A 25,354-nucleotide genomic window follows, 5' to 3' on the forward strand; every position below is an offset into this window, starting at 1 on the left:
GGTGGCACACTCCTGTAATTCCAACTACTTGGGAGGCTGAGGCATGAGAATTGCTTGAACCTGGGAGGCAGAGGTTGCAGTGAGCCAAGATCACGCCACTGCACTACAGCCTGGGCAATACAGCAAGACTCAGTCTTAAAAAACAAACAAACAAAACAACAAGAAAATAATAATAAATTTTTTTAAATGTCCTGTCTATCCTTCATTGTATGGATGAACATACATTCCAATTTTCTGCTATTATAAGTTATCTACATTCTATTGCTAGATCTTTAAACCAGTCTTCTGAATTTCTAAATTTCAGTCAAATTTATTACTTTTCAACTTAAGTCCAAATTCAGTTTCACCAAGATTTTCCCCTGACCCCTTCTCTGTTTTGGTTGCAGATGTGATGAATATGTCACCCAGTTGGATGAGATGCAGAGACAGTTAGCAGCCGCAGAGGATGAGAAGAAGACTCTAAACACTTTGTTACGAATGGCTATCCAGCAAAAACTCGCCCTGACCCAGAGGCTGGAGGACTTAGAGTTTGACCATGAGCAGTCCCGACGCAGCAAAGGCAAACTTGGAAAGAGCAAGATCGGCAGCCCTAAAGTAAGTGGGGAGGCATCAGTCACCGTGCCCACCATAGACACTTACCTCCTGCATAGTCAGGGCCCACAGACACCCAACATTCGGGTCAGCAGTGGCACTCAGAGGAAAAGGTATGCATGCAGCGATCTTCATAGTACGGTGCAGTGGCCAGATTTTAGTTAACTGCAAAAATGAATGTGCTCTTGCTGTGGAGGATGGAGGAGGGGAAGGAAAAGAAAAAATGGGAGCTGGCATATAAATGATCCTTGCTAATGTGGGTCTTTCCAGATCAAAACCTTTTTGATAATTGTGTTTATGTAGTCCTTTCTAACCCCCTGCCCAATCCCTCCTCTTGGTTAATCGTAATATAATTTTCAAGTGTCTGTTAATATTTTTGCTACTCTTTGTATGTGTAAATGTGCCTCTCCCTTCCCTCCAACCTAAGAATTAGTAGATAAAGGTGGATATTAAGAATGAAGCGTGTTCTACCTGGGTTATAATTTTAAAAGTCGTTGTACCTTTGGAAATGGTGCTGTTTATCAGCTTCTCTTTAATGGGACAAGGATATGAATATGTTCTCTTAGGGTAACTTTTGTCCATATGACCAAAATTGATGACGGACTGAAAGGGCATGTCTATATCTAGATAAAATGGGGTGGAATACGCACAGTCCTTTTCTTGACAGTGGTTTTTGTGCTTTTACATTTGGCATGGGAATATTGCCCAGAGAAACCACTTGTAAGGTTTTTAGGGGCTTGATTGTGTGACCTTTTTCCAGAGTCCTGGCTGTTGAGTTACTTACCATGTATTTTCGGTTAATGGTAACATTTTTATTTTAGGAGCTTTCATTAAAGACTCAAATAATATATTTTCTATTTGTGGTTCAAGCTGACTAACTGTAATAAATCTCTTTTCCAGTATCCAGAACAGTTTCCAAATAGGGTTGTATCCTGATGTGGAAACTTAAAAAAAAAAAAAAAAAATAGCAAAAATATTGATTTACATATTTAAACAATGAAATGCCAATATAAATAATGTTGTCACTGGTGAGGCGTTGAAAGGTAATTAAAGTAAAACTTTTTTGTTTCCTATATGTATTTTTCTTGGATCTCCTGCAAGACAATTTTCACCTTCCCTTTGTGATCAGAGCCGTCCCAGGACTTCAGGGGCTTCCTACCTACAGAATTTATTAAGAGTTCCCCCTGATCCCACCTCCACAGAATCATTTCTTCTGAAGGGCCCCCCCTCCATGAGTGAATTCATCCAAGGGCACCGGCTCAGCAAGGAAAAAAGGTTAACCGTGGCTCCACCAGGTAAACATTTTTTCCTTGGGTGCATGTGATGCAAATGATTAGTTGAGTAGACTCTCCCCTTCCTTCCAGTCACTCAGGCCCACCCATCCGCAGAGTCTACCTTTGATGATGTGTAAATTCCTACAGGTCAAGTAAAAACTTCCTTACACTTAGCTTCCCGTTTCCTCCTTTACTCATATTCCTTAGAATGACAGACTTCCATTTAACAGCCAAAGATGGCAAATGAGAGTTGGAAGGACTGGGATAGGAAAAGGGAAATTAGCAACAAGCACAATACATACACACTTGGATCCTATTTGCAGTTTGGTAGCTCATGGCGATTCCATCTTGGTCAGATTTGGCCAGTTCTCTCTTATCATTTTTAATGTAATTTCCGTAAAGGGAGCCATATGTATAACAAGGCTTTTGGGCTGATTTCCTTTTGTAGTGACTCAGAATGTCTCCTCAATCATTATATTGAGAATAAAAGTAAAACCCTCTAAGATTTTACTCCTCAAGAACATTTAGGTCTTAGTATAATGTTCTTGTAGATTGCAAGCCCCCGCTGGTTAATGCTTACCAACATGCTCACACTTAGCTTCCCTATTTTGCATTTTTCTTCCTTCCTTCCTTCCTTTCATTCTTTTTACTTGTTCTATGAAGACGCCTAAATTGAAAATGTGACATATGGCAAACAGAGAAAATGTGACTTCTTTCAAATAAAAATCATCCTTTTGAGGAATCCCTGCATGTGAGTATAGGGCAGAAGTGGCAAACAAGGAGCCCATAAACCAAAGTAAGCTTAAGGGCAGCTGTTATTTGACTATTGCTAGAAAATAAAATATAAAACTAATTCAAGTTAGTTATCGAAAGTTAAAAATTCAAGAGATTTTGTATGAGCATCAGTATTTCTGGCCTCTTTTGGAAGATTCTGAATATCTGGCAGCCCTAGGTCTGCGTTCACGCATGTCAACACCTGTTGGAGCTCCGTAGTGGCTGTTGCTGTTAGGGCAAGCTCTGCACTTTGCCACAGTCCCCACTCCTTATTACTTATACCCAGCCTGCTATCCTCATTTCTATTCTCTCCTGGCCCCTCCTGTAGTCTTTGAGTTTGCCACCGCTGAAATAGAATTTATTTTTTCATTTTACCTTAATTCCTTTTTGCAAACCTCAGCCTTTGAATCTCTAATACTTTCCTTATCTGATTCATGGAATCAGCCTACTGATTGGGATTAAAAGATGTGGTGTAGAAACTGATAGTGCATTTCATGTTCTAAAGGTGTTTGAGGAAATTGGTAGTGATAATGCGTTGGAATGGTGTAGTAGCCAAAATATACACCTAAGAAGAAAAAAAGTAAAAACTGCTTGGTGTTTTTAATTTCATAACTGATTTCCTATTGTTTTAGACCTCCTTGGAAGGTACCTTGAAGTATTCTGTGAATCACCAAAGTGGTAATGATTTATCAGGATACCTAACTCGGATAAAACCCACAAAAGTCGTCTTTTTAGTGTTCCAAATGGATGTAGTAGAACTATCTACTGGAACTTAGAAAAGAAATTGGTATGATTAATAAATAACTCCTATTGTTGTTTAATTAAAAAGATAACATCTCAGTAAGGTTAAAAATAATCAATGTTAACAACAATAACTTTTCATTTTTGTATGACTGGTTTTTGTTTACATGGATATATATTTTATATTGTTATCATTACATTGTTTAAGCCATGAACATTATATCACAAGCTTTTCCATGTTGCTATCTAGTCTTTTATTTGTTAAAGTCATTGTATCATAGATTTTGTTTCAGATGCTGTTACCACATTAATCACTACTTCCCCTCGTCCACTGAGGTAGTTTTTCATTGTTTGTTATATTACAGAGTACTGGCGGGAATGCCCTCATGCACTCAGCTTCTCATCTATTAAATGCTTCTCAGGAGTGAGATCACTCAGTTAAAAGTTGAACATCTTTACGTTTTTGGCTCCATTCTGATGTTGCTGTCAAGAAGGGTATATCAATGTACTAAAAGCCCATAGAACACTTCCCTGTTTTCCCAGATTGGGAATCTTTCTGCTACTTTATACACACTGTACGCATCTTACAACTCTAAAGTCAGTTAGCATACACGAATAAGAGTACCAGTATATTGTCTTAAACTCTTTAGTTTTGAATAACCAGAAAATACCTTAGAAATTGACCTTAGAAATGATTACTATTTATGAGATTCGAGGCAGAGTGCGGTGGTTCACACCTGTAATCCCAGCACTTTGGGAGGCCGAGGCAGGTGAATAACTTGGGCTCAGGAGTTTTAGACTAGCCTAGGCAACATGGTGAAACCCCATCTCTACAAAAAATACAAAAATTAGCCAGGTGTGGTAGTGGGCGCCTGTAGTCCCAGCTACTCAGGAGGCCAAGGTAGGATCCCTTGAGCCAGGGAGGCAGAAGTTTCAGTGAACCGAGATGGCACCACTACACTCCAGCCTGGGTGACAGAGTGAGACACCGTCTCAAAAAAAAAAAAAAAGATTAGCGATATAAGGAATGTGGAATTCAGAATCATCACCAGACCGGAAGATCACGCTGACAGCTTAACATATTGATAACCTTTATAATTCTCACCATTTATGTAAAGTTAAAATAATAAAAGAGGAAAGGAAGTAAAGCTGTTATTATAGCCTTAGGAATTTTTAATTATGTATCATGGAATCAACCAGATTAACACTTAATAAATTCTTATGAGTCTTAGCAACATTTTCTAAAAGGTCCTAGTTCAATGAATTACTATAGAAAGTGACTGACCATCCACACCAAATAAATTGTGGCTTCTATAAATATCTGCATTATTACCAATATATGTTATTTTCCCTCAACTGAACTATATAGGGTAAGACATATCAAACATTCATTATGATGCTTTTACTATATAAAATATTTTCATTAAGCCAAGAAAGATAAAATATGCCATATATGACCAGTCTCATGTTCTATATAAGAAATATCATAAGCCTATGGGAAATAATAGATTTTATGAGTATTTTTAAATTCATGAGTTTAACCATTATAAAATTTGCTAGCTAGTAACAGTATCTATTAGTCATTTTAAACAGAAAGTTCTCTATTAATTTGTAAGAATGTTTTTGATAAGCTAAAAACTAAAATATATTTCTAAAATATATTTTTAATACATGTTTTAGGTGATTTTTAAATCACCTAAAAAATATATTTTTAATACATGTTTTTAGGTGATTTTTAATTATTCTAATAAGCAAATATGGGCTTTATTTTTCTACTGAGGACCGTTGAAGCAATTATCTCAACTAAAAATGAAATTAGTTTAATTTGTTCTTAATCCTTCAGTTGAGGAATTGAGAGAGGTATGTCTCATTTAAAAATTTAAGACACAGAACATAAAATGTTATTTATTCTATATAAGAGATACTTTCAAATAGATTTTATTTCTATGAGATGGTAAACAGAAAACCTCATCTCCTCAAGTACACAATTTCTCAATTCTAGAGAATCAACTATAGGGTAGGCCATTGATTTTCAACATTAGTAGAATGTTTTATACTAATTAATGCATTACCTGATTGATTTGCTGCATTAGTACAACCTTTTAAGGGAAAATTCTGGCGTTTCCCTCTGGCTGGCTCAGCTTCTGCAACCTCAGCCCTTGCAATTCCAGTGCTTCTGGCCATGGCTTGCTTGTTGATTTTCTTGCTCTTGACGTTATCCTTATCCTGGCACACAAATTCCAGTGTCCTTCCACATGCTCATCTTAGTTTTCACAGTTTCATTTACCAGCTGATCTGAGAAGTGCCTATCAGCCTTGATGACCTTGACTCAAAAGGGACCCTGTTGTCATCAAGGAGTTTGTAATTAGGCAGCAGATTGTATGTCTTCACAAAATTGTTGCGTATTTTTTAGTCAGCATTTTATCTTGATTCCTTAACTACCTAGGCCTATATCCTTCTCTTCCTCCTTCTTCTCTTCCTCCTCCTCCTCATTTTCTTCATCATGATCTTACCATTTAATCAATAATTATAATCAGCCTGTCAGAATATGTAAAAGGAATCCATGTAATTCACAGGCAGGAGTTGTTATTTCTGTAGTAAAGACCTGACTGCAGCATTTACACAAGATAAGTAGGAAATGGCAAACCTGGAGAAGCAAGTTTGAACTCAGTCTGGAAGTAACAGCCTAAGCAGCTTGCTCTTCACACTGTGTTTCCCATGTCACGCTTTTCCTCTTAGATATCTTGCTTCTCCCTATCATTTCAATCTCCTCCCTTCCTCTGTTCCTCCCTCCTTCATCCCTCCCTCCCTCTCTTTCTCTGACACAGTGACTCAGCTAGTTTAAGAGAATGGTATTATTTTGAAGTCTGAAAATGTTTCTGTGACATTTTACATTTTACTGTTTTTTAAAACAACTCACAGAAGTGTATTAGCCTTAGATACATAATCACCCATTGAGATACATAGTCTACCATACACACCGACATGTTCTTAGTAAAAACTGCCTTTATGTTTCACTGCATTCAAACAAGTAGATATTTGTTTGTTGCATGTATTGCAAAGCCTATGTTCTTAAGCATGTACCAAAATCACATTTATTTCATTAATCCATTTACTCATTCACCAGAATTTAACAAAATTTAGTGAATATCTGCTATGTGTCAGGCACTTTTCTTGGCTCTTGATAGACAATGATATTCAAATAAAACTCACAGTCTGGTAGGGGAGGTAGGAGACAAATATGTACTGATGTTAATAGATATTCCTGGAATAAATAAAGGAATTAGGGTGGTTAGGAACATCCTTCCAGAAGAAATGCAACGCTGGCCATGAAAGGTGGTTATACCGTAATAGGCAGAAGGTAGCCGCGCAGGTTTTGGTCATGAGAAGAACCTTATAGGAAAGGAGGTCAACTTGCCCCAGTGCCAGTGAGCTCAGCACTACAACCTGGTGCAGGACTTGGAAGTAATAGAAAGCGAGGCTGCGAAGGTGGACAGGGACCTGAAGACAGAGAGCCAGGTTAGTGAGAGCAGACCTTACCATGGGCATAGCTTAGCAGTTTTAAGAATAGGATCAGATTTTCATTTGATAAAATCACCCTGATGACAAGGTGGAGAATGGATTAGATGTGGGTAACATCTAAGATAAAGAAGCAGGTACAGAGACTCATAAAATATGCAGATGAGAGGTAGTGGAGACCAGAATCAAAACTGTGAGGAATAGGAATGTTTAAATATGTCCCAACTTACAATTCAACTATATATTTCATCAGCCAGCATATCCTGTGCACACATGACCTGCTCTTATGCTTTCCATGTTCTGTGTGTCAAAGGAGCTCAGTCAATCTTGTTTGAACTAATGGCCTCAGTGTTTTGTACTTTATAAATTATATTTTTTCCTATAGAGGCTTTTCTATTTATGTGTGTTTCACTTCCTATATCACTATACTTTCTTTTTCCACAGGATTCAATTATTGAAGTAGTAGGAGTGAAGGGGTAGTCTGTTGAAACCTGTAATCTTTTAGGCTTGTATTTTCTTTGAACATAGTTTCCACAGAATTCTTCCCTGTAGGGGAAGGCCCAGGCCCTTCTTGATGTCAGAATATGTTGTCTTTAGTTTGGAATCTGCCAAAACAAAAGTTAAATCAAAAATGTTAATTCCTGTCACCCCAGCATTTCGAGAAGCCAAAGCAGGACGATTGCTTGAGCCCAGGAGTCCGAGACTGGCCTGGGTAACATAGCAAGACCTCGTCTCTCCATTAAAATTTAAAAATTAGCTGGATGTGCTGGCAGGCACTCATAGTCCCAGCTGCTCAGGAGGCTAAGGCGGGAGGATTGCTTGAGTCGGGGAGGTCAAGGCTGCAGTGAGCCACTGCACTCCAACGAGTGACAGAGTAAAAAGAAGAAGAAAAAATATATTAATTCACAAAATTGTCAACCACATGTTGAGAAATATATTTTTAAACTTGCTGTATATTTTTCAATAGGTAATGGTTCAAAAATTTTTAAGTACAAAGTATACAGTAGATGGTAGATTTCTGCCACAACTGTGCCCACCCAACCAACCTTGTGTATTTTTCCAGAAACATTCTATACATAAAGAAATGCATATAAATATATACATATATAAAAACAAATATGCATTTTACATATGTATTAATACCATTGGCACAACCACAGACACTATGCTTGCCGGGTTTTTTTGAATTGCTGTATCTGGGTTCTTCTTTCCTATCCATTCATCTTTTTGTTTCTTTTGAGTCAGAAGAAGTTACGAAGGGGAAGGAAGACATGCTTGAGCTCTTTAAGAAAGCTTGGAATGTTTCTCTGTGTACAGTAGAAATATTTCTTGCCAAATGATAAAATGACAGCTACAAGAATGTTTGTATTCAGAAGTATTCAATAGAAATATGATATAAACCACATATGTAAATTTAAATTCTCTAGTAGTCTAGTAGTCATGTTAGAAAAAGTAAAAAGAAGTCAGGCGCCATGGCTCATGCCTATAATCCCAGCACTTTGGGAGGCCAAAATGGAGGATCACCTGAGCCCAGGAGTTCAAGACCAGCCTGGGCAACATGGCGAAACCATGTCTCTACCAAAAATAAAAAGATTATCCAGGCGTAGTGGCATGCGCCTGTAGTCTCAGCTACTCAGGAGGCTGAGATGGGAGGATTGCTTGAGCCCAGGAGATGGAGGCTGCAGTGAGCCGTGATCGTGCAACTGCACTCCAGGCTGGGTGACAGAGCAAGACCCTGTTTCAAAAAATAAATAAAAAGAAACAGGTGAACTTAATTTTAGTAATAGATTTGAACTGACACACTATATCCATAATGTTATCATTTCAACATGGAATTCATAGGTGGCTAACACCTATAATTCCACTTTGGGAGGCTGAGGTGGGTGGATCCCTTGAGGCCAAGAGTTCAAGACCAGCCTGGGCATCATGGCGAAACCCTGTCTCTACAAAAACTACAAAAATTAGCCAGTCATGGTGGTGCATGCCTGTAGTTCCAGCTACTCAGGAGGCCAAGGTGTGGGGATCCCTTGAGCCCAGGAAGCAGAGGTTGCAGTGAGCCAAGACTGTGCTAGTTCTCTCCAGCCTGGATGACAGAGTGAGACCCTGTCAAAAAAAAAAAAAAAAAAATACACACACACACACACACACACACACACACATACATACATACATACGTACACATTCTGTTTTTCTTATTCAGCCTTTGAAATTCAGTATTAGGCACTTACAGCATATCTTGATTTGAACTAGCCACATTTCAAATGCTCAACGGCTACATTTGGCTAAGGGCTACTGTATTGGATGGTGCAGTTCTAGAACTTCTTACCAACAGTTTTTACTAGATAGAATTTCCACACAGAAATCTAAATTTGAATAACTGATTTTAAAATAAAATTTAAGATAGCATGTATTTCATTTTTATTTTTTATTTCTTTTTTTTTTTTTTTTTAGACAGAGTCTCGCTCTTGTTGCCCAGGCTGGAGTGCAGTGGCGCAATATTGGCTCACTGCAACCTCTGCCTTCCAGGTTCAAACAATTCTTCTGCCCCAGCCTCCCAACTAGCTAGGATTACAGGCATGTGCCACCATGCCCAGCTAATTTTGTATTTTTAGTAGAGATGGGGTTTCTCCATGTTGGTAAGACTGGTCTCAAACTCCTGACCTCAGGTGATCCTCTCGCCTCAGCCTCCCAAAGTGCTGGGATTACAGGCATGAGCCACCGCGCCCGGCCCTCATTTTTCTTTTAAACTGAAATATTGGAGCAAACATTTGCTATTTTGCTGATTATGCTTTGTCTCTGATTGGTGGCAATGCTTTTTAAAATAGATATATATTAAATGTTTGAGCCAGGCATGGTGGCTCATGCCTGTAATCCCAGCACTTTGGGAGACCGAGGCGGGCAGATCACGAGGTCAAGAGATTGAGACCATCCTGGCCAACATGGTGAAACCCCGTCTCTGCTAAAAATACAAAAATCAGGCTGGTCGTGGTAGCACGCGCCTGTAGTCCCAGCTACTCGGGAGGCTGAGGCAGGAGAATCGCTTAAACCCAGGAGGTGGAGGTTTCAGTGAGCCGAGAGCACACCATTGCACTCCAGCCAGGGCAACAAGAGCAAAATTCTGTCTCAATAAAACAAAACAAAAAAAAGTTTGTACCTGTATACCTTTTTCATACATCTCTTATTTGTTACTAGATTTCTTTGTCGGTATAAGAACGTAACTACTTAGATATATCCTAACAAAACATATTCCTTAAACATTCTTAAAACAGTATAATGACTTTTTTAATTACTGTAATCAAGTTGTGAAAGCCCTTGTTTCTTATTTTAAGCAGAGAGTGCCTTAAAAAGTTTAAAATACATCCTGCCAGTTTTAAATAGCAGAATTTATCGACACCGTATATAAACTGAAAACACATCAAAGTCTTTCAAGATTAATTATTTCATGTGTCTTCCTTCTTCCCACAGTAAGAGAGAAGATAAAGATAATACTGAGTAAACCATTCCATGCTACAAATTGGACCCAGTCAACAAAAATGCAATACTTAGTAGAACATCTGTGACCACGGTCCTGTTCGTGTTTTTGTTTTGTTTTATTTTTGTTATTGTTTACTGTTCTCTCCTCTGTCAGGTATTCCTGTCCAGAAATTATGTCTCCTTAAAAGATTTCATATTCAAAACCTGAGGGTTGTAAGCAAAATAAGCTATGATGAAAGGATGAAACTTTTTAATTACTGAAGAGATCAATATGAAAAACTCTGTAGCAAGAAAGTGTATATTATATTAGATCATACTTTTCAATCCATATTGACTATTTTAGTATCATTATGTAATTTTAAAGTCTTTTAGATTTTGTTAAAATTTTATTAAATCCATGGAAATTGTAAGTTCCTAATATATTTAAATCCTTAGGAGGAAGAACTACAATTTTTCTCTAATATATCCATAAAGGAAAGAAGTACTTGTTTGATATTCTTAATTGTTACATATTTAAGAGCAAGAGTAATTAGTTCGTACTTATGTTCACCTAAGTCCACCCATACAGTGCTAAAGATAGCGGCCTCCAGAAGGTGACTGTGTCCAGACGAGTAACAGGGAGGAAAGGGTGGGCTGAGACATACATGAGGCCCAGGACATTCCAGGCAAAAACTGTCTGCCTCTCTTGACTCTGCCCAAACAATGAGATATATATATAGATATAGATATAGATATAGATATAGATCTCAGCAGGCAGATACTCAAGCTGAAAGAGACATTTCTAGGATTCGTTTCTAGATCACAGATACTGCCTCAGACTCACTGAAGTGACCAGCCTCCACCCAGTAATAACAAACTAGTCTAAATCCAGAATAAAACAATTATACATTTTAATCTTACCACCTTCTACCTGTGTGTGCTCTCAACGCTCAAGACAGAGAATAGCCTTTATTCTACCAACCAGCAGTCACTAGCCTACAACACCAAATCCACAGTTTCTTTGGTATCTTCCCAGGGAGTTGGGTGCTGAACAATCTACCTATAACATTGCCTTGCCTTCATATCCCAAAGCTCTGCAAGCAAAGAAGAGTTCTGTTGGGCAGCTAGGGCCATTTGTTGTAGTCCAGAGGAAGAGAGGCATCAGTATCTTCTATGCTGTCCTCATACCTATTTAATCCAATCTGCTGACATCAGTCTATTATATTCTACTATTTGCCCCCACTGTACCTACATAACAACCACCTCTATTACAACAAACCCTCTGATTATAAGGCATTATCTGAGATGGTATATCCAAACTGTACCTTGCAAAGGGACTTCTCCTATCTGCAAAGAATACTAAGAAAACATATTAAGAGAAAGTCACAGTAGGTACCCAGGGAAGCCAGTCTCTAGGTTAACCAACTACTTATCTGTCCATTTCCCCTCATAAATGTAAAAGGAGAGCCTACAGTGAAGAAATCCCGGAAGGGCATCTCCCAGGTCTGAGACTCTCTGATGCTATGAATTCAAGTTATTCTGTCCATGACTGGCTCCGGAGGTCACTGTGTAAAATCTGTGCTTCTAAATAAATGTTATGATATTTCAGCACCATATAGTATAGTTCCCAAGAAAAGGGAATGTTTTTTCAAAAAAAAAAAAAAAAAAGGAAAATTCCCATTAATATGTAAAACAAACTTTTTGATGATTTAAAGTGACTATGTGTTGTGAACTGAGTAGACAAGGCAGGAAGGAGTAGTGATGTTCCTGAGTTGTTGCTGAATTCTGACAATGTGCCAACACTTTGATTTCTCTCTTAAAATGGGCAGGATTTGATATCTAAAAGTATACCGATATTGTTACATGGCATATGGAAACCACTGATACAATTCCGGAATGTCCGTCAACATGACAGCCACCTAAAGTGCTCTGAGGCATTGTAAATGGTTAGGAAAATTGACCTTTCTACACACTGAATCTGGCGGTAGTGGTTCTCCTGAGCTCTGAGGGAGCTGGGCAGGGCAGCCTGAGCTCCAGCTGTGAGCATAGCTCAACTGATGTGCAGTTAGAATGTTCATGGAACGCCCAGGCTTGCTCCTTCTAGTTCCTTTACTTTAAATGATGTAGTGAGCTGGGCGCAGTGGCTCACGCCTGTAATCCCAGCACTTTGGGAGGCCGAGGTGGGTGGATCACTTGAGCCCAGGAGTTCGAGACCAACCTGGGCAACATGGTGAAACCCTGTCTCTACAAAAAATACAAAAATTAGCTGCCTATAGTTTCAGAGGAGGCTGAGGTGGGAAAATTGCTTGAGCCCAGGAGGTGGGGGCTGCAGTGAGCTGTGATCGCACCACTGCACTCTAGCCTGGGTGACAGTGCCTACATAAATAAATAGAAAGAAAGAAATGATGTAGTGAAAATATAGTTTCATAGCACTTATACCTATACTACTTAAAGTGACCTAGTAATTAAACTTATATAGCTCATCAACCAGCAAAGATTCCTGGTGCACCACACTCATTATAGAGCAGGGAAGCATTGCTGCCACCCTCTGGGATTCCTCTTGCATAACTCTGTGTTCTGTCCTTCACACACCCATCTCTTTAGTCGTCTATTGATCTTATTCAGTTTTCCTGGCAGTTTCCCTAGTGTATTTTGCCGGAAAGGTACGAGAGGAAAAAGGAAAAGCACAACTCAAAATGGTTGACTATTCCATTCTTTGTTTTCTTCAAAAAGTGTAAAGTCATAAAGATGCCATGGAACCACTAAATTCATTGTCCTTTGTCACCTCTCAGCCAATAATAGTCATTGATATACTCTCCATACCACAAATTTAAAGTTTTTTTGTGAATTGTACATGCGATAGCCAAGTTTATTTTAACTTTAGTCTTACTGGATCTGAGATTTTCTTTTTCTTTTTTGGCATATAGATGATTTATGTCACTTCAGTGTGCCCAGTACACACATGAGATCTTCTGAGGGACCGCTTCTGGTGCTGGCCCTCTTGTGTGACTGAATTAGTCAGTGATGATTCTCAGGGCTAGATTAGATTGTTACTCTTAAAATAATTACTTAAAAAAAAAAACCAACTTCTATAACTTGAACATTTTGTGGCTGGGTGTGGTGGCTCACACCTGTAATCCCAGCACTTTGGGAAGCCGAGGTGGGTGGATCACTTAAAGTCAGGAATTCGAGAGCAGCCTGTCAACATGGTGAAACCCTGTCTCTACTAAAAATACAAAAATTAGCCAGGCATGGTGGCACAGGCCTGTAATTTCAGCTACTCAGGAGGCTGAGGCGGGAGAATTCGCTTGAACCTGGGAGGTGGAGGCTGCAGTGAGCGGAGATGGCACCCACTGCACTTCAGCCTGGTCAACAGAGCAAGACTCTGTCTCAAAAAAAAGAAAGAAAAAAGAAAAGAAAAATTTGCATTTAAGACTTATATGAAAATACATATATTTATTTTGCAGAATAATGATCTACAGCAGGACTGTCATTTTAACTAAAGTTATTTTTGGCCAGGCGTGGTGGCTCATGCCTGTAATCCCAGCACTTTGGGAGGCCAAGGCAGGCGGATCATGAGGTCAGGAGTGCAAGACCAGCCTGGCCAATATGGTGAAACCCTGTCTCTACTAAAAATACAAAAATTATCTGGGCATGGTGGTGCGTTCCTGTAATCCCAGCTACTCAGAAGGCTGAGGCAGGAGAATTGCTTGAACAAGGATGCGGGAGGCGGAGGTTGCAATGAGCCAATATCGCGCCGCTGCACTCCAGCCTATACTACAGAGCCAGACTCCGTCTTAAAAACAAAAACAAAAGTTGGCCAGGCGCAGTGGCTCACGCCTGTAATCCCAGCACTCTGGGAGGCCAAAGCGGGTGGATCACAAGATCAGGAGTTCGAGACCAGCCTGGCCAAGATGGTGAAACGCCGTCTCTACTAAAAATACAAAAATTAGCCGGGCGCACTGGCGGGCACCTGTAATCCCAGCTACTCAGGAGGCTGAGGCAGAAGAATCGCTTGAACCTGGGAGGTGGAGGTTACAGTGAGCCAAGATCGTGCCACTGCACTCTAGCCTGGGTGACAGAGCAAGACTCTGTCAAAAAAAAAAAAAAAAAGGTTGTTCTTAGTGAATATAAAAATTGGTGTTTTTGGCCAGGCGCGGTAGCTCACGTCTGTAATCCCAGCCTTTTGGGAGGCCGAGGCGGGTGGATCACGAGGTCAAGAGATGGAGACCATTCTGGCCAACATGGTGAAACCCCATCTCTACTAAAAATACAAAAAAATTAGCCAGGCATGGTGGCATGTGCCTGTAATCCCAGCTACTTGGGAAGCTGAGGCAGGAGAATCATTTGAACCCAGGAAGCTGAGGTTGCAGTGAGCTGAGATTGCAACACTGCACTCCAGCCTGGCGACAGTGTAAGACGCCGTCTCAAAAAAAAGAAAAATTGGTGGTTTTTTGTTTGTTTGTTTTGTTTTTTAGTTTAAGGAGACACATTTCCTCATCTTAGGGACCTTTTTGCTGCTCTGATGCTGATCATCTAGTCCATATCTAGTCCATTCTTTTGCTGTAAACTGAGCCTTGCCTCCCAGTTCTTCATTGCACTTCAGATTGTGTCTTACTACAAAGAGAAAATTAGTCTGTGATCAGCTTGGATCATAAGAACTGGAATTGTACATTTAGAATAGAAGCCAGGGATGTGAGGCACACCCATGATCCCAGCTACTCAGGAGGCTGAGGTGGGAGGATCACTTGAGCCTGGGAGTCAGAGGCTGCAGTGAGCTGAGATCGTGCCACTGCTTTCCAGCCTGGGTGACAGAACAAGACCCAGTCTCTAAAAAATAAAAAGAAGAAAAGAAAGAAATTTAAAGTAGGAAGGGCTACCGTTTGCTTCTGGCCAAGCTTCACCTCTAACCATAGGGTCTTTTAAAAGACTAGTTCTGAGGTCCTTTACTCTGAGAAGGTATTTATGGAATAAGCCATTATGTATTGACATTAGAATCAGTTAAACATAAATTTTTTTCTCTTTTTATGCACTACTTGACATCAAAAGCAAAAAGAGGTAAGTTGGCTATAAACCTGAAGGTGAACCTTATTTTTCTTAATAGATTTGTTCCTGAGTAGCTTTGCTTCAGTTAAATTTCTACGAATCAAATACTTTTACATTAGGAAGATGGTCATTGGAAATTCTTATTCTTTTCTTTGAAAATGAATAAGCATCTTCTGTAAACTTAGATTTTCAAGATATCTAGTATTTAAACATTTTGCTTTTCCTTTAACCAAGTTATACTTATGGTTTAATTTGCTTGTGAAGACAAGGCATTTTGAAACTTGAGATAACTGAATTGTTTCTCCCACCAAAAATGTGGATTACATGTTATAAGTATTTCCTGTTTCCTTAAAAATGAAAAAAAAAAAAAAAAAGCCAAGAAACAACGGACATTGGTGAAAGTCTATAATTTTCAGATCCATTGATTTACAGAAGAAGATGCCCTGAAACTCTCAGAATATTTTCTAGCGTAATTTTTTTAATGATTAAAAGAAATGAAGAAAATACTAAACAAGAAGATCAAACACATTTCATTGAGTGGTGTCTCATGTTTTTCTTGTTTGGGATCTATTTTTATAATTGATCTTTTTAGTGAATTATTGGTTGTAGTTTAACTTATTTCTCTTTTCTTTTTGATGATGCATCAATTCTGACATTTCGGAGGTACAGCTGGTCGTCATTAGATATGTGCTGTTACTGACTTTTCTTAACAAGAACAGACCATCGTACCACCTTGAGTTAACTCTGTGCCAGCTGGCGTTGCTCTTGAGAAGGTCATTTCTAAACAAAAGGTTATTTTTTGAAGGTTTTTAATTGGTGTAAGAATCTGGCAGCAAAATGTACTTTTACCTCTTGGTGCCACTGTATGTAATTACCCTCACCCCATTTATCCTCCATGTATTTCCTACCATAGGCTATTGATAACACACATGCTCACGATTTAATTGTAAGTTGTTCAGAAACAGAAAGCTGACTGTACTGCAGGGCATTTTTCTATTTCTCTTTTGCAAGATTTGAAATAAAAATAGATTTTTGCATGAATATTGCTTTGTTTTATCAGCTAGTCATCCGATATTCATCAGGACAGCAAATGGGAAGATGGGTGAAAAGTTTTGTCAAATCTATAACCACTGAAAAATCTAAAAATGCTCCCTCTCTACTTAGCAAGGCATCTGTCATTCTACATTGTTGAAGACGACTTTCATGCTTGTCACTGAAGTGGGATGAACTATATGCAGTTGTTATTTATGTGAAGGAAGAGCCAGATGCTTTTTAAGATTTGTCACCAGGTCTTATTTTTGCATTGTCTATATTGAAACTTTTTGATGTGTTTCAACAATTCCTTCTTTTTGTTCTCTGGAAATTTATTAATGAAGAATGATTGTTTCTGACTATCAAGAGCATACGCTATCATAGACTTTGCTGTGTTAAAGACTGATGTAAATATGTCTGAAGTGTTTGGTGATATAAATTAGCAGATTTCACCCCTGAGAAGTCAGAAATTACACTATCATCTGTGGGTACTTTCAGAATAACTAATGTTTTAACGGGATGTAATACGTTTGGTGAAAAGGGATGAGATAGCCAACTTTATGTGTTTGATTATAAAATGCTGACAGTGCTTCACAGCTCTCCATTTTTATTCATATCAGTGTACCATTAAATTCATCATTAGATTTCCGAAAGTAGTAATTTTCTAGCTACTGTTAATATTTATGTAAATGTTTCTATCTCATGCTCTTCTTCTTTTATATATAATATTTCCTTCTCAGTTTTTTTATTATTTCTAAACTCTCTATATGTGCGGTTTTTAGTTTATTTGTTTAGGAATACATAGGACTGTTTAAATGTTCAAGTTGTTACTACAAGGAGAATGTACTTTGATGCTTCTTTCCATTAACCTTTCTGTTAATTCACTAACATTATTAATCATTTTGTAGATTTAGTGAGGAATAATTTACTGTTTATGTTATCTGGCACATCTTAAATGATGGCAATTTAAAAATTATTTTCAAGGTTTATATATCAAAGTCTTACAGTTACCAAAGAAGAAGAATTGATCATCTGATAACACTAAATTCACCTTAAAATCTTTATCAGATAATATTTATCCATTCTTATTCCTTTTATTAGAAAGATGTTGTTACAATGACAGGAATGTCTAAATTGTAAACTCTCCCTTCAAGTGAATTAATTAAACAATGACATTGATGATACTAATAAATAAATCCAAGGATTTTTTTAAGGGAGGTGGTTTGCACCACATAAATTCCCTAGCAAAGTGTTGTGGGGAATTGAAGAATTATAAGGCAGGGTCCTGCCTGCTCTCAAGGAGCTGCACGGTGTGGCTAGGGAGAATAGATATACTGCAAGGGAAGCAAGGGTCTAGAGTTCTATAAGAAATGCCAAAGGAAGCTGGGCACAGTGGCTCACGCCTGTAATCCCAGCACTCTGGGAGGCTGAGGCAGGCGGATTGCTTGAGGTCAGGAGTACAAGACCAGCATGGGCAACATGGTGAAACTTCATCTCTACTAAAAATACAAAAATTAGCTGGGTGTGGTAGCGTGCACGTGTAATCCCAGCAACTCAGGAGGCTGAGGCATAAGAATCACTTGAACCTGGGAGGTGAAGATTGCAGTGAGCTGAGATGGAGATCACGCCACTGCACTCCTGGGTGACAGAGCAAGACTCTGTCTCAAAAAAAAAAAAGAAAGAAAGAAAGAAATGCCGAAGGAGATGAGAGAAGTGCTAAAGGAGTCTGCAAGAAGCAGACACCTCCTTTTGGGGTGACCAGAAATAATGACTGAAATTTGACTTTGCATGGTCTGATAGACAAGAGCATTTCCGATGAATATAATGATAGGAGGAATAGCTTGTTGAAATGAATTTCTCCTATGATCCATTTTGACCTTTCTTATTTCATCATTGTTAATAGCATTTACTTTGTTTCTTGAAGCTGAAAACCTTAAGGGCGTTCGATTCCTCCCTTTCCTTTGTCCATCATGTCTAATGGATGGACTCAGGGCTGCATGGTTTCACAAACATTCTCTCACCTGATCTTCACGTGAACCCTGCAGGATTGGTATTTAATGTTCTCACTTAACAGAAAAACTGAGGCTCAGAACAGTTAAGTCACTTCTTCAGTGTCCCTAGCTACTGGTTGTTGGAGCTGGAATCTAACAGAGAGACAGAGGTCTTGCTGATGGACTCTAAATTTCATGCTGAAATGGAGAAGAGCTGAGGAGTGCAGAGGAGAGAGAATAGAGAATAAAGAGGGCTAGGTGTGGTGGCTCATGCCTGTAATCCTAGCGCTTTGGGAAGCTAAGGTAAGCGAATCGTTTGAGCGCAGGAGTTCAAGAGCAGCCTTGGCAACATGGCAAAACCCTGTCTCTACAAAAAGTTAAAAAAAAATAAGCTGGGCGTAGTGGCACTGGGGAGGCTGAGGTGGGAGGATTGCCTGAACCTGGGAGGCAGAGGTTGCAGTGAGCCGAGAGCACACTACTGCACGCTAGCCTGGGTGACAGAGTGAGACTCCATCTCAAAAAATAAAAGAAGAAAGCTGAGAGGCCATAGGAAATGGCTGCAGAAGTATCATTGGCAAATGCAAGGAAATTATTGTGGTGTACCCTCACTTAAGACCCCAGTGCATGTAAGCGTGTTAGTAACTGATTATGGAGAGCACCTTTGTGCTATTATCAGAATTACTGGGTGTGGGAGACTTTTATATCTGTGCAACTTTTCTATCTCCACATCAGTGCACAGTATATGGACATTTATGTTTTCTACTAACACAACTCCTCACATTCCGCTTCCGTCAGTTTAGTTTTCCCCAGTACCACTGTTTTGACCACTTTCACACTTCTGTCTACAGTGCTTTTGCTAAGAAGGAATCCGCTAAATTCGAATGCAGATTCTCCTTCTTTTTTTTTTTTTTTTTTGAGACGGAGTTTCACTCTTGTTGCCCAAGCTGGAGTGTGATGGCGCCATCTCGGCTCACTGCAACCTCCACCTCCCGGGTTCAAGCAATTCTCCTGCCTCAGCCTCCCGAGTAGCTGGGATTACAGGCGCACGCCACCACGCCCAGCTAATTTTTTGTATTTTTAGTAGAAATGGGGTTTCACCATGTTAGCCAGGCTGGTCTCGAACTCCTGACCTCAGGTGGTCCACCTGCCTTGGCCTCCTAAAGTGCTGGGATTACAGGCGTGAGCCACCACGCCCGGCCCCAGATTATCCTTCGTAATTTGTGCTTCCTGCCTTTTGTATACATCTTTTTCACTTTGAGTTTCCTTGAATTAAAACTTTTTAATTCAACTCTTGGATTGCTTAGTTTTGAATAATTTGAGAGAATTTGGGCTGTTCTTGGTTTATTTAGACCGAAGAAGTACTCTCGGCAGAGTAAAAAGGAGCACTAACCGCTTCTACTTTGGAGCAAGAATCAAAGACTGTGTTAGTATGCAGGGGCTTCCATCACATGACCACAGCCTGGATGCCTTAAACAACAGAAGTTTATTTTCTCACAGTTCTGGAGGCCCGAAGTTCAAAATCGAGGTGTCTGCAGGTCTGTTTTCTCCTGAGGTCTCCCTCCTTGGATTGCAGAAGGCCACCTTCTCACTGTCCTCACGTGGTCTTCCCTCTGTGCACTGCATCCCCGGTGTCTCTCTGTATGTAGTAATCCTCTCTCCTTTACAAGGACACCAATCAGATTGGATTAGGGCCAACTCTAACAGTGTCACTTTAAGCACCTCTTGTAAAGGTCCTGTGTTCAAATACAGTTGCATTCTAAGGTTCTGAGAGTTAAGGCTTCAGTATATGAATTTAGGGGAACACAATTCAGTCTATAACATCATGGGCCACTCCACTGAAAGGGCGTGTGTGGACAGCCAGAAACCTGGGCACAAGTTCTCACTCTGCCACTCTCTCCATGGGACCTAAGAAGATCACGTAACCCTTCTGATCCTCAGTGTTCTAGTCTGTAAAATGGAGATTATGGCTACCAATCTCAGTTGAATTTTTGTTTGTTTGTTTTCGTTTTTTGTTTTTTGTTTTGAGACAGAGTCTCGCTCTGTCGCTCAGGCTGGAGTACGGTGGTGCAATCTCGGCTCACTGCAACCTCCACCTCCTGGGTTCAAGCAGTTCTCATGCCTCAGCGTCCTAAGTAGCTGGGACTACAAGCAAGCACCACCATGGCCAGAATTTTTGTTATTTTAGTAGAGATGAGGTTTCACCATGTTGGCCAGGCTGGTCTTGAACTCCTGAACTGAAGCTATCTGCCAGCCTCAGTTTCCCAAAGTGCTGGGATTACAGGCATGAACCACTGCTCCTGGCCTCAATTGAGTTTTCTAGGCACTAAAAAGCTTTTGTTCATTATAAAAGTCATACAGAGGCCAGGTGCATTGGCTCACACCTGTAATCCCAGCACTTTGGGAGGCTGAGGCAGGTGGATCAGGAAGTCAAGAGTTGTAGACCATCCTGGCCAACATGGCAAAACACTGTCTCTACTAAAAATACAAAAATTAACTGGGCATGGTGCTGTGCACCTGTAGTCCCAGCCACTCAGGAGGCTGAGGCAGGAGAATCGCTTGAACCCGGGAGGTGGAGGTTGCAGTGAGCCGAGATTGCACCACTGCACTCCAACCTGGCAACAGAGTGAGACTCCATCTCAAAAAAAAAAAAGGTAATACAGAAAGTGACCTTGCATAAACTTACTTTCTCATTTCTAAACAAAAATAAAATATATCTCAGAGTTTTTACAAGGATTCAAGAGCTTTTGCATGCAAATTGTCTGCAAATATATATATATATATAGCACTTTTTATAAGCATTACATATTACCATTATTTCTCATCCGTTCTTCTTTCTTCTACATTTCTTCTGCCTGCTCTTCCTTTTTTGTCATTGCCTAAAGTTTCAGTTAATGAATAGTTTGGGAGAACATGGCCAGGTTTGGAAAAAGAAGGAAGAGAGGTATCTTTTCCTTCCCATAAGGACTAAAAGACGATGTCTCTCTGCTTTGATCATATCTATGGAGTGTTAATTTTAGGACAATTTATAACGCTCTGTCAATTTCCTAGTTAACGCTTTCAAAATTAAATGTTCTTGCTTTTCTACTGTTAATCATCTGTTCTTATGGAAAGGTCTTTAATGAATATTGACTGTTTTCTCCAAGTTTATAAGATTTTTGGTCTAAAGTGGTTGTCTTAGTCCATTTTCTGTTGCTTATAACAGAATACTTGAAACTGGGTGATTTATAAAGAAAAGGAATTTGTAATTTGCAATTATGGAGGCTGAGAAGTCCAAGGTCACGGCGAGAGCCTTCTTGCTGGTGGGGACTCTGCAGAGTCCCAAAGTGGTGCAGGGCATCACACGGCAAGGGGGCTGGACGTGCTAAGTCAGGTCTGTCTTCCTCTTATAAAGCCACCAGTTCCACTCCCATCATAATCCATCAGTCCATTAACCCATTAATCCATTAATTCACGAATGGATTTATCTATTCATGAGGGCAGACCCATATGATCCAATCACCTCTTAAAAAGTTCCACCTCTCAGCTTGCAGTGAGCCGAGATCGCGCCACTGCACTCCAGCCTGGGCGACAGAGCGAGACTCCGTCTCAAAAAAAAAAAAAAAAAAAAAAAAGTTCCACCTCTCAATACTGCCACGTTGGAGATTAAGCGTCAACATGAATTTTGGAGGGGATATTCAAACCATAGCAGTGGTATCTATTTGAATGTATTTACTTTCAAATAGATAGTAGCAGCAATGTTCTATGATAGCAGTTGTTCAAATAAATGTATTAAACCTTTTTTATAAACAGTCTTGGAAAGAGCACACCAAGTTAGCAAAGATAATAACTAAGAGTCTCATCAAGAGGCATGCGTGTTCCTTATATCATCAACTTCCATTTCTCCTGCCTATTTTTAAGAATATAAGGCCGGGTGCAGTGGCTCACCCCTGTAATCTCAGCACTTAGGAAGGCCGAGGTGGGCGGATCACAAGGTCAGGAGTTTGAGACCAGTCTGGCCAATATGGTGAAACCCCATCTCTACCAAAAAAATATAAAAAAGTAGCTAGGTGTAGTGGCGCATGCCTATAATCCCAGCTACTCGGGAGGCTGAGGCGGGAGAATTGCCTGAACCCAGGAGGCGGAGGTTACAGTGAGCCGAGATCACGACACTGCACTTCAGCCTGGGTGACAGAGTGAGACTCCGTCTCAAAAAAAAAAAAAAAATATGTGTGTATGCGCTGGGCGCAGTGGCTCACACCTATAATCCCAGCACTTTGGGAGGCCGAGGCAGGTAGATCATAAGGTCAGGAGATCGAGACCATCCTGGCTAACACAGTGAAACCCCATCTCTACTAAGCATACAAAAAAATTAGCCGGGCGAGGTGGCGGGCACCTGTAGTCCCAGCTACCTGGGAGGCTGAGGCAGGAGAATGGCAGAAACCTGGAGGCGGAGCTTGCAGTGAGCCGAGATCGCGCCACTGCACTCCAGCCTGGGCAACAGAGCGAGGCTCCGTCTCAAAAAAATATATATATATATAAGTATATGAATTGCCCATTTTCAAAACAGGAAAGGAAAAGAAGAAAGCACACATCCCTTTTTTTCTCACTTTTCTTGTTGAAGGAAAGAGACTGAAAAATCATGAACTTATGAAAGATAGAGGAAGAGGTGCCTGAGGAGAAATAGAGTATTTTTAAGTAAGAGGATTAGTACCTATATATGTCAGAAGAAGAAATGTAGAAATACAGTTTTTTACACAGTGGAAAAGAAAAGTTTCTCTAAACTGTAGACCAACAAACTTGAGCCTCATCCTCGGCAAATTTCTGGAAATGGATGAGTTACAAATGCTCTCCATAGAATGGGGATTGTTAAAAGCCAGTGTGAGTTCGTCAAGAATAACTTGAACTGGACTACCCACATTCTCTATCTCATAAGACCAGGGAAATGGTAAAATAATGTGTCTGAACTTGGGCAAGCAACTAACCAGACATTTTTTAAAAAATATTCTTGAGACAAATGAGAAATCAATTCTAGAGGATAATATAATTGTGTAGACTCATAAGTAATTGAATGATATATGCAAAGGGTCCAAATTCATTGACCTATATTTATGAAATATGATCTTCACATAGCGTGACCTTATTATTAATTGCTAATCTTACATAAAGCTATCAAGGTCATGATTCTCACATTTTCTGATTTGAGAGAGAAAAAAATGCTAAATGACGGAATAGGATCCAAAATATTCATCAGATAGGAAGAGGTGAAATATTTCACATGTATTTTAAACATAAAGTTTAAATGGATACGAAATATTGTGCTAGAATTCCAAGCATTGTAAGATGGAGGAAGAATGACTTGATAGCACTATCTGTAAACAAAGCCAGCTCAATGGATATAGCAGTGTGATGTGGCTGTCCAAAAATGCCATGAGGTTTCTGCTGTTTTAATAGGACTGGGATGTCTCAGATGAGACAAGACAGTGCCACTGTACTTTTCACCAGGCATATCTTACCACACAGGATTTCCTTTCTTATCACCTCATTTTTAGAAGGATGTGCACAAACTGGAACAAGGTCAGAGAGCAAGAGAAGATTGAGGGAAATTGACATCACATCTTAAAAGGAAGAAATGGGGTTGGGCCTGATGGCTCACACCTATAATCCCAGCACTTTCAGAGGCCGAGGCGGGTAGATCGTTTGAGGCCAGGAGTTTGAGACCAGCCTGGCCAACATGGTGAAACCCCATCTCTACTAAACATACAAAAATTAGCCAGGCATGGCAGCACATGCCTGTAATCCCAGCTACTCTGGAGGCTGAAACACAAGAATCACTTGAACCTGGGAAGCGGAGTTTGCAATGAGCCAAGATCGCGTCACTTCACTCCAGCCTGGGCAACAGAGCGAGACTCCATCTCAAAAAAAAAAAAAAAAGAAAGAAAGAAAAGAAAAGAACTTGGATACTTGGCCTGAGGAGAACTCACAGGACAGAGATAGTTTTCATGGGAATATGTGGAGCACCCGGAAGTGTTTGTGGTCATGAGGGAAAGAGATGTGGTGTAGAAAGTACGATCTCATGAAAAAGTAGGGATGCATTAGTTCTCAAGTCAGGAAAACGAGGAGGTGGGGTCAAGCAATGCTACAGGAGACTGTTTGCCACAAATAACTGCTGCTGTGCCTGCCCCAGAGCACTTAGGCCCCAAAGAAGCCACCTCTGCAGCCTCACTACTCATCCTGGCTTGGTTTGGTCTCCACAGATGGGCTTTCACCCACATGGTGCTCACCAGTGCCCACTACTGCCATCTGGGCCAGGTGTGAAGCCAAAACATGGAAGTGTTCCCTGTCTCCTACATGAGCTGCTCCTCCCCATCCCAAACAGCCACCAGTGGGCTCCTGGACTCCCTAAGGCATTGACTTTTAGAAAATTTGGTAGTTTGGCTGGGCGCAGTGGCTCACGCCTGTAATCCCAACACTTGGGGAGGTCGAGGCAGGTGGATCACCTGAGGTCAGGAGTTCAAGACCAGCCTGGCCAACATGGCGATACCCCGTCTCTACTAAAATTATAAAAATTAGCCAGGCATGGCGGTGCATGCCTGTAATCCCAGCTACTCGAGAGGCTGAGGCAGGAGAATCCCTTGAACCCGGGAGGCAGAGGTTGCAGAGAGCCGAGATCATGCCATTGCACTCCAGCCTGGGCGACAAGAGTGAAACTCTGTCTCAAAGAAAACAAAAGAAAATTGGTTAGTTTTCTAAATTACGTTGAAAATTTTATAAATAATAGAAGCCCGAGAGAAAACCACACAGCAAAACTTTCTCTCCCTGCCAATGAAATGTAATATTTTCAGCCACCTCTTTTTAAAAACTGAATATTATCTTCATTCGTCTACCCTTCATTTTGCTTTGTGTTTTTGAGAGCGTTGGTTGCCTTAAAATCAGTATCTCAAATCTCTGGCGAAGT

The 25,354-nt window shown here is 40.1% G+C and overlaps 1 protein-coding gene across 8 annotated transcripts in view; it reads left to right on the forward strand.

The window, feature by feature from the left end:
* BICD1 (BICD cargo adaptor 1) overlaps positions 1 to 25,354 on the forward strand; it is a 266,893-nt gene that overhangs the window by 225,146 nt on the left and 16,393 nt on the right. For 3 of the 8 annotated variants that reach the window (XM_005570518.5, XM_065524006.2, XM_005570522.5), the window contains exon 7: positions 387 to 594. In XM_005570518.5, the coding sequence (XP_005570575.1) occupies positions 387 to 594 (208 nt within the window). Of the gene's footprint in view, positions 1 to 386; positions 705 to 1,692; positions 1,887 to 25,354 lie in introns of all 8 variants that reach the window. The other 5 variants (XM_005570516.5, XM_065524008.2, XR_012420125.1 and 2 more) reach the window with 4 other exon arrangements.

Source organism: Macaca fascicularis, chromosome 11 (assembly GCF_037993035.2).
Source record: "Macaca fascicularis isolate 582-1 chromosome 11, T2T-MFA8v1.1".
Classification (NCBI taxonomy): Eukaryota; Metazoa; Chordata; class Mammalia; order Primates; family Cercopithecidae; genus Macaca; species Macaca fascicularis.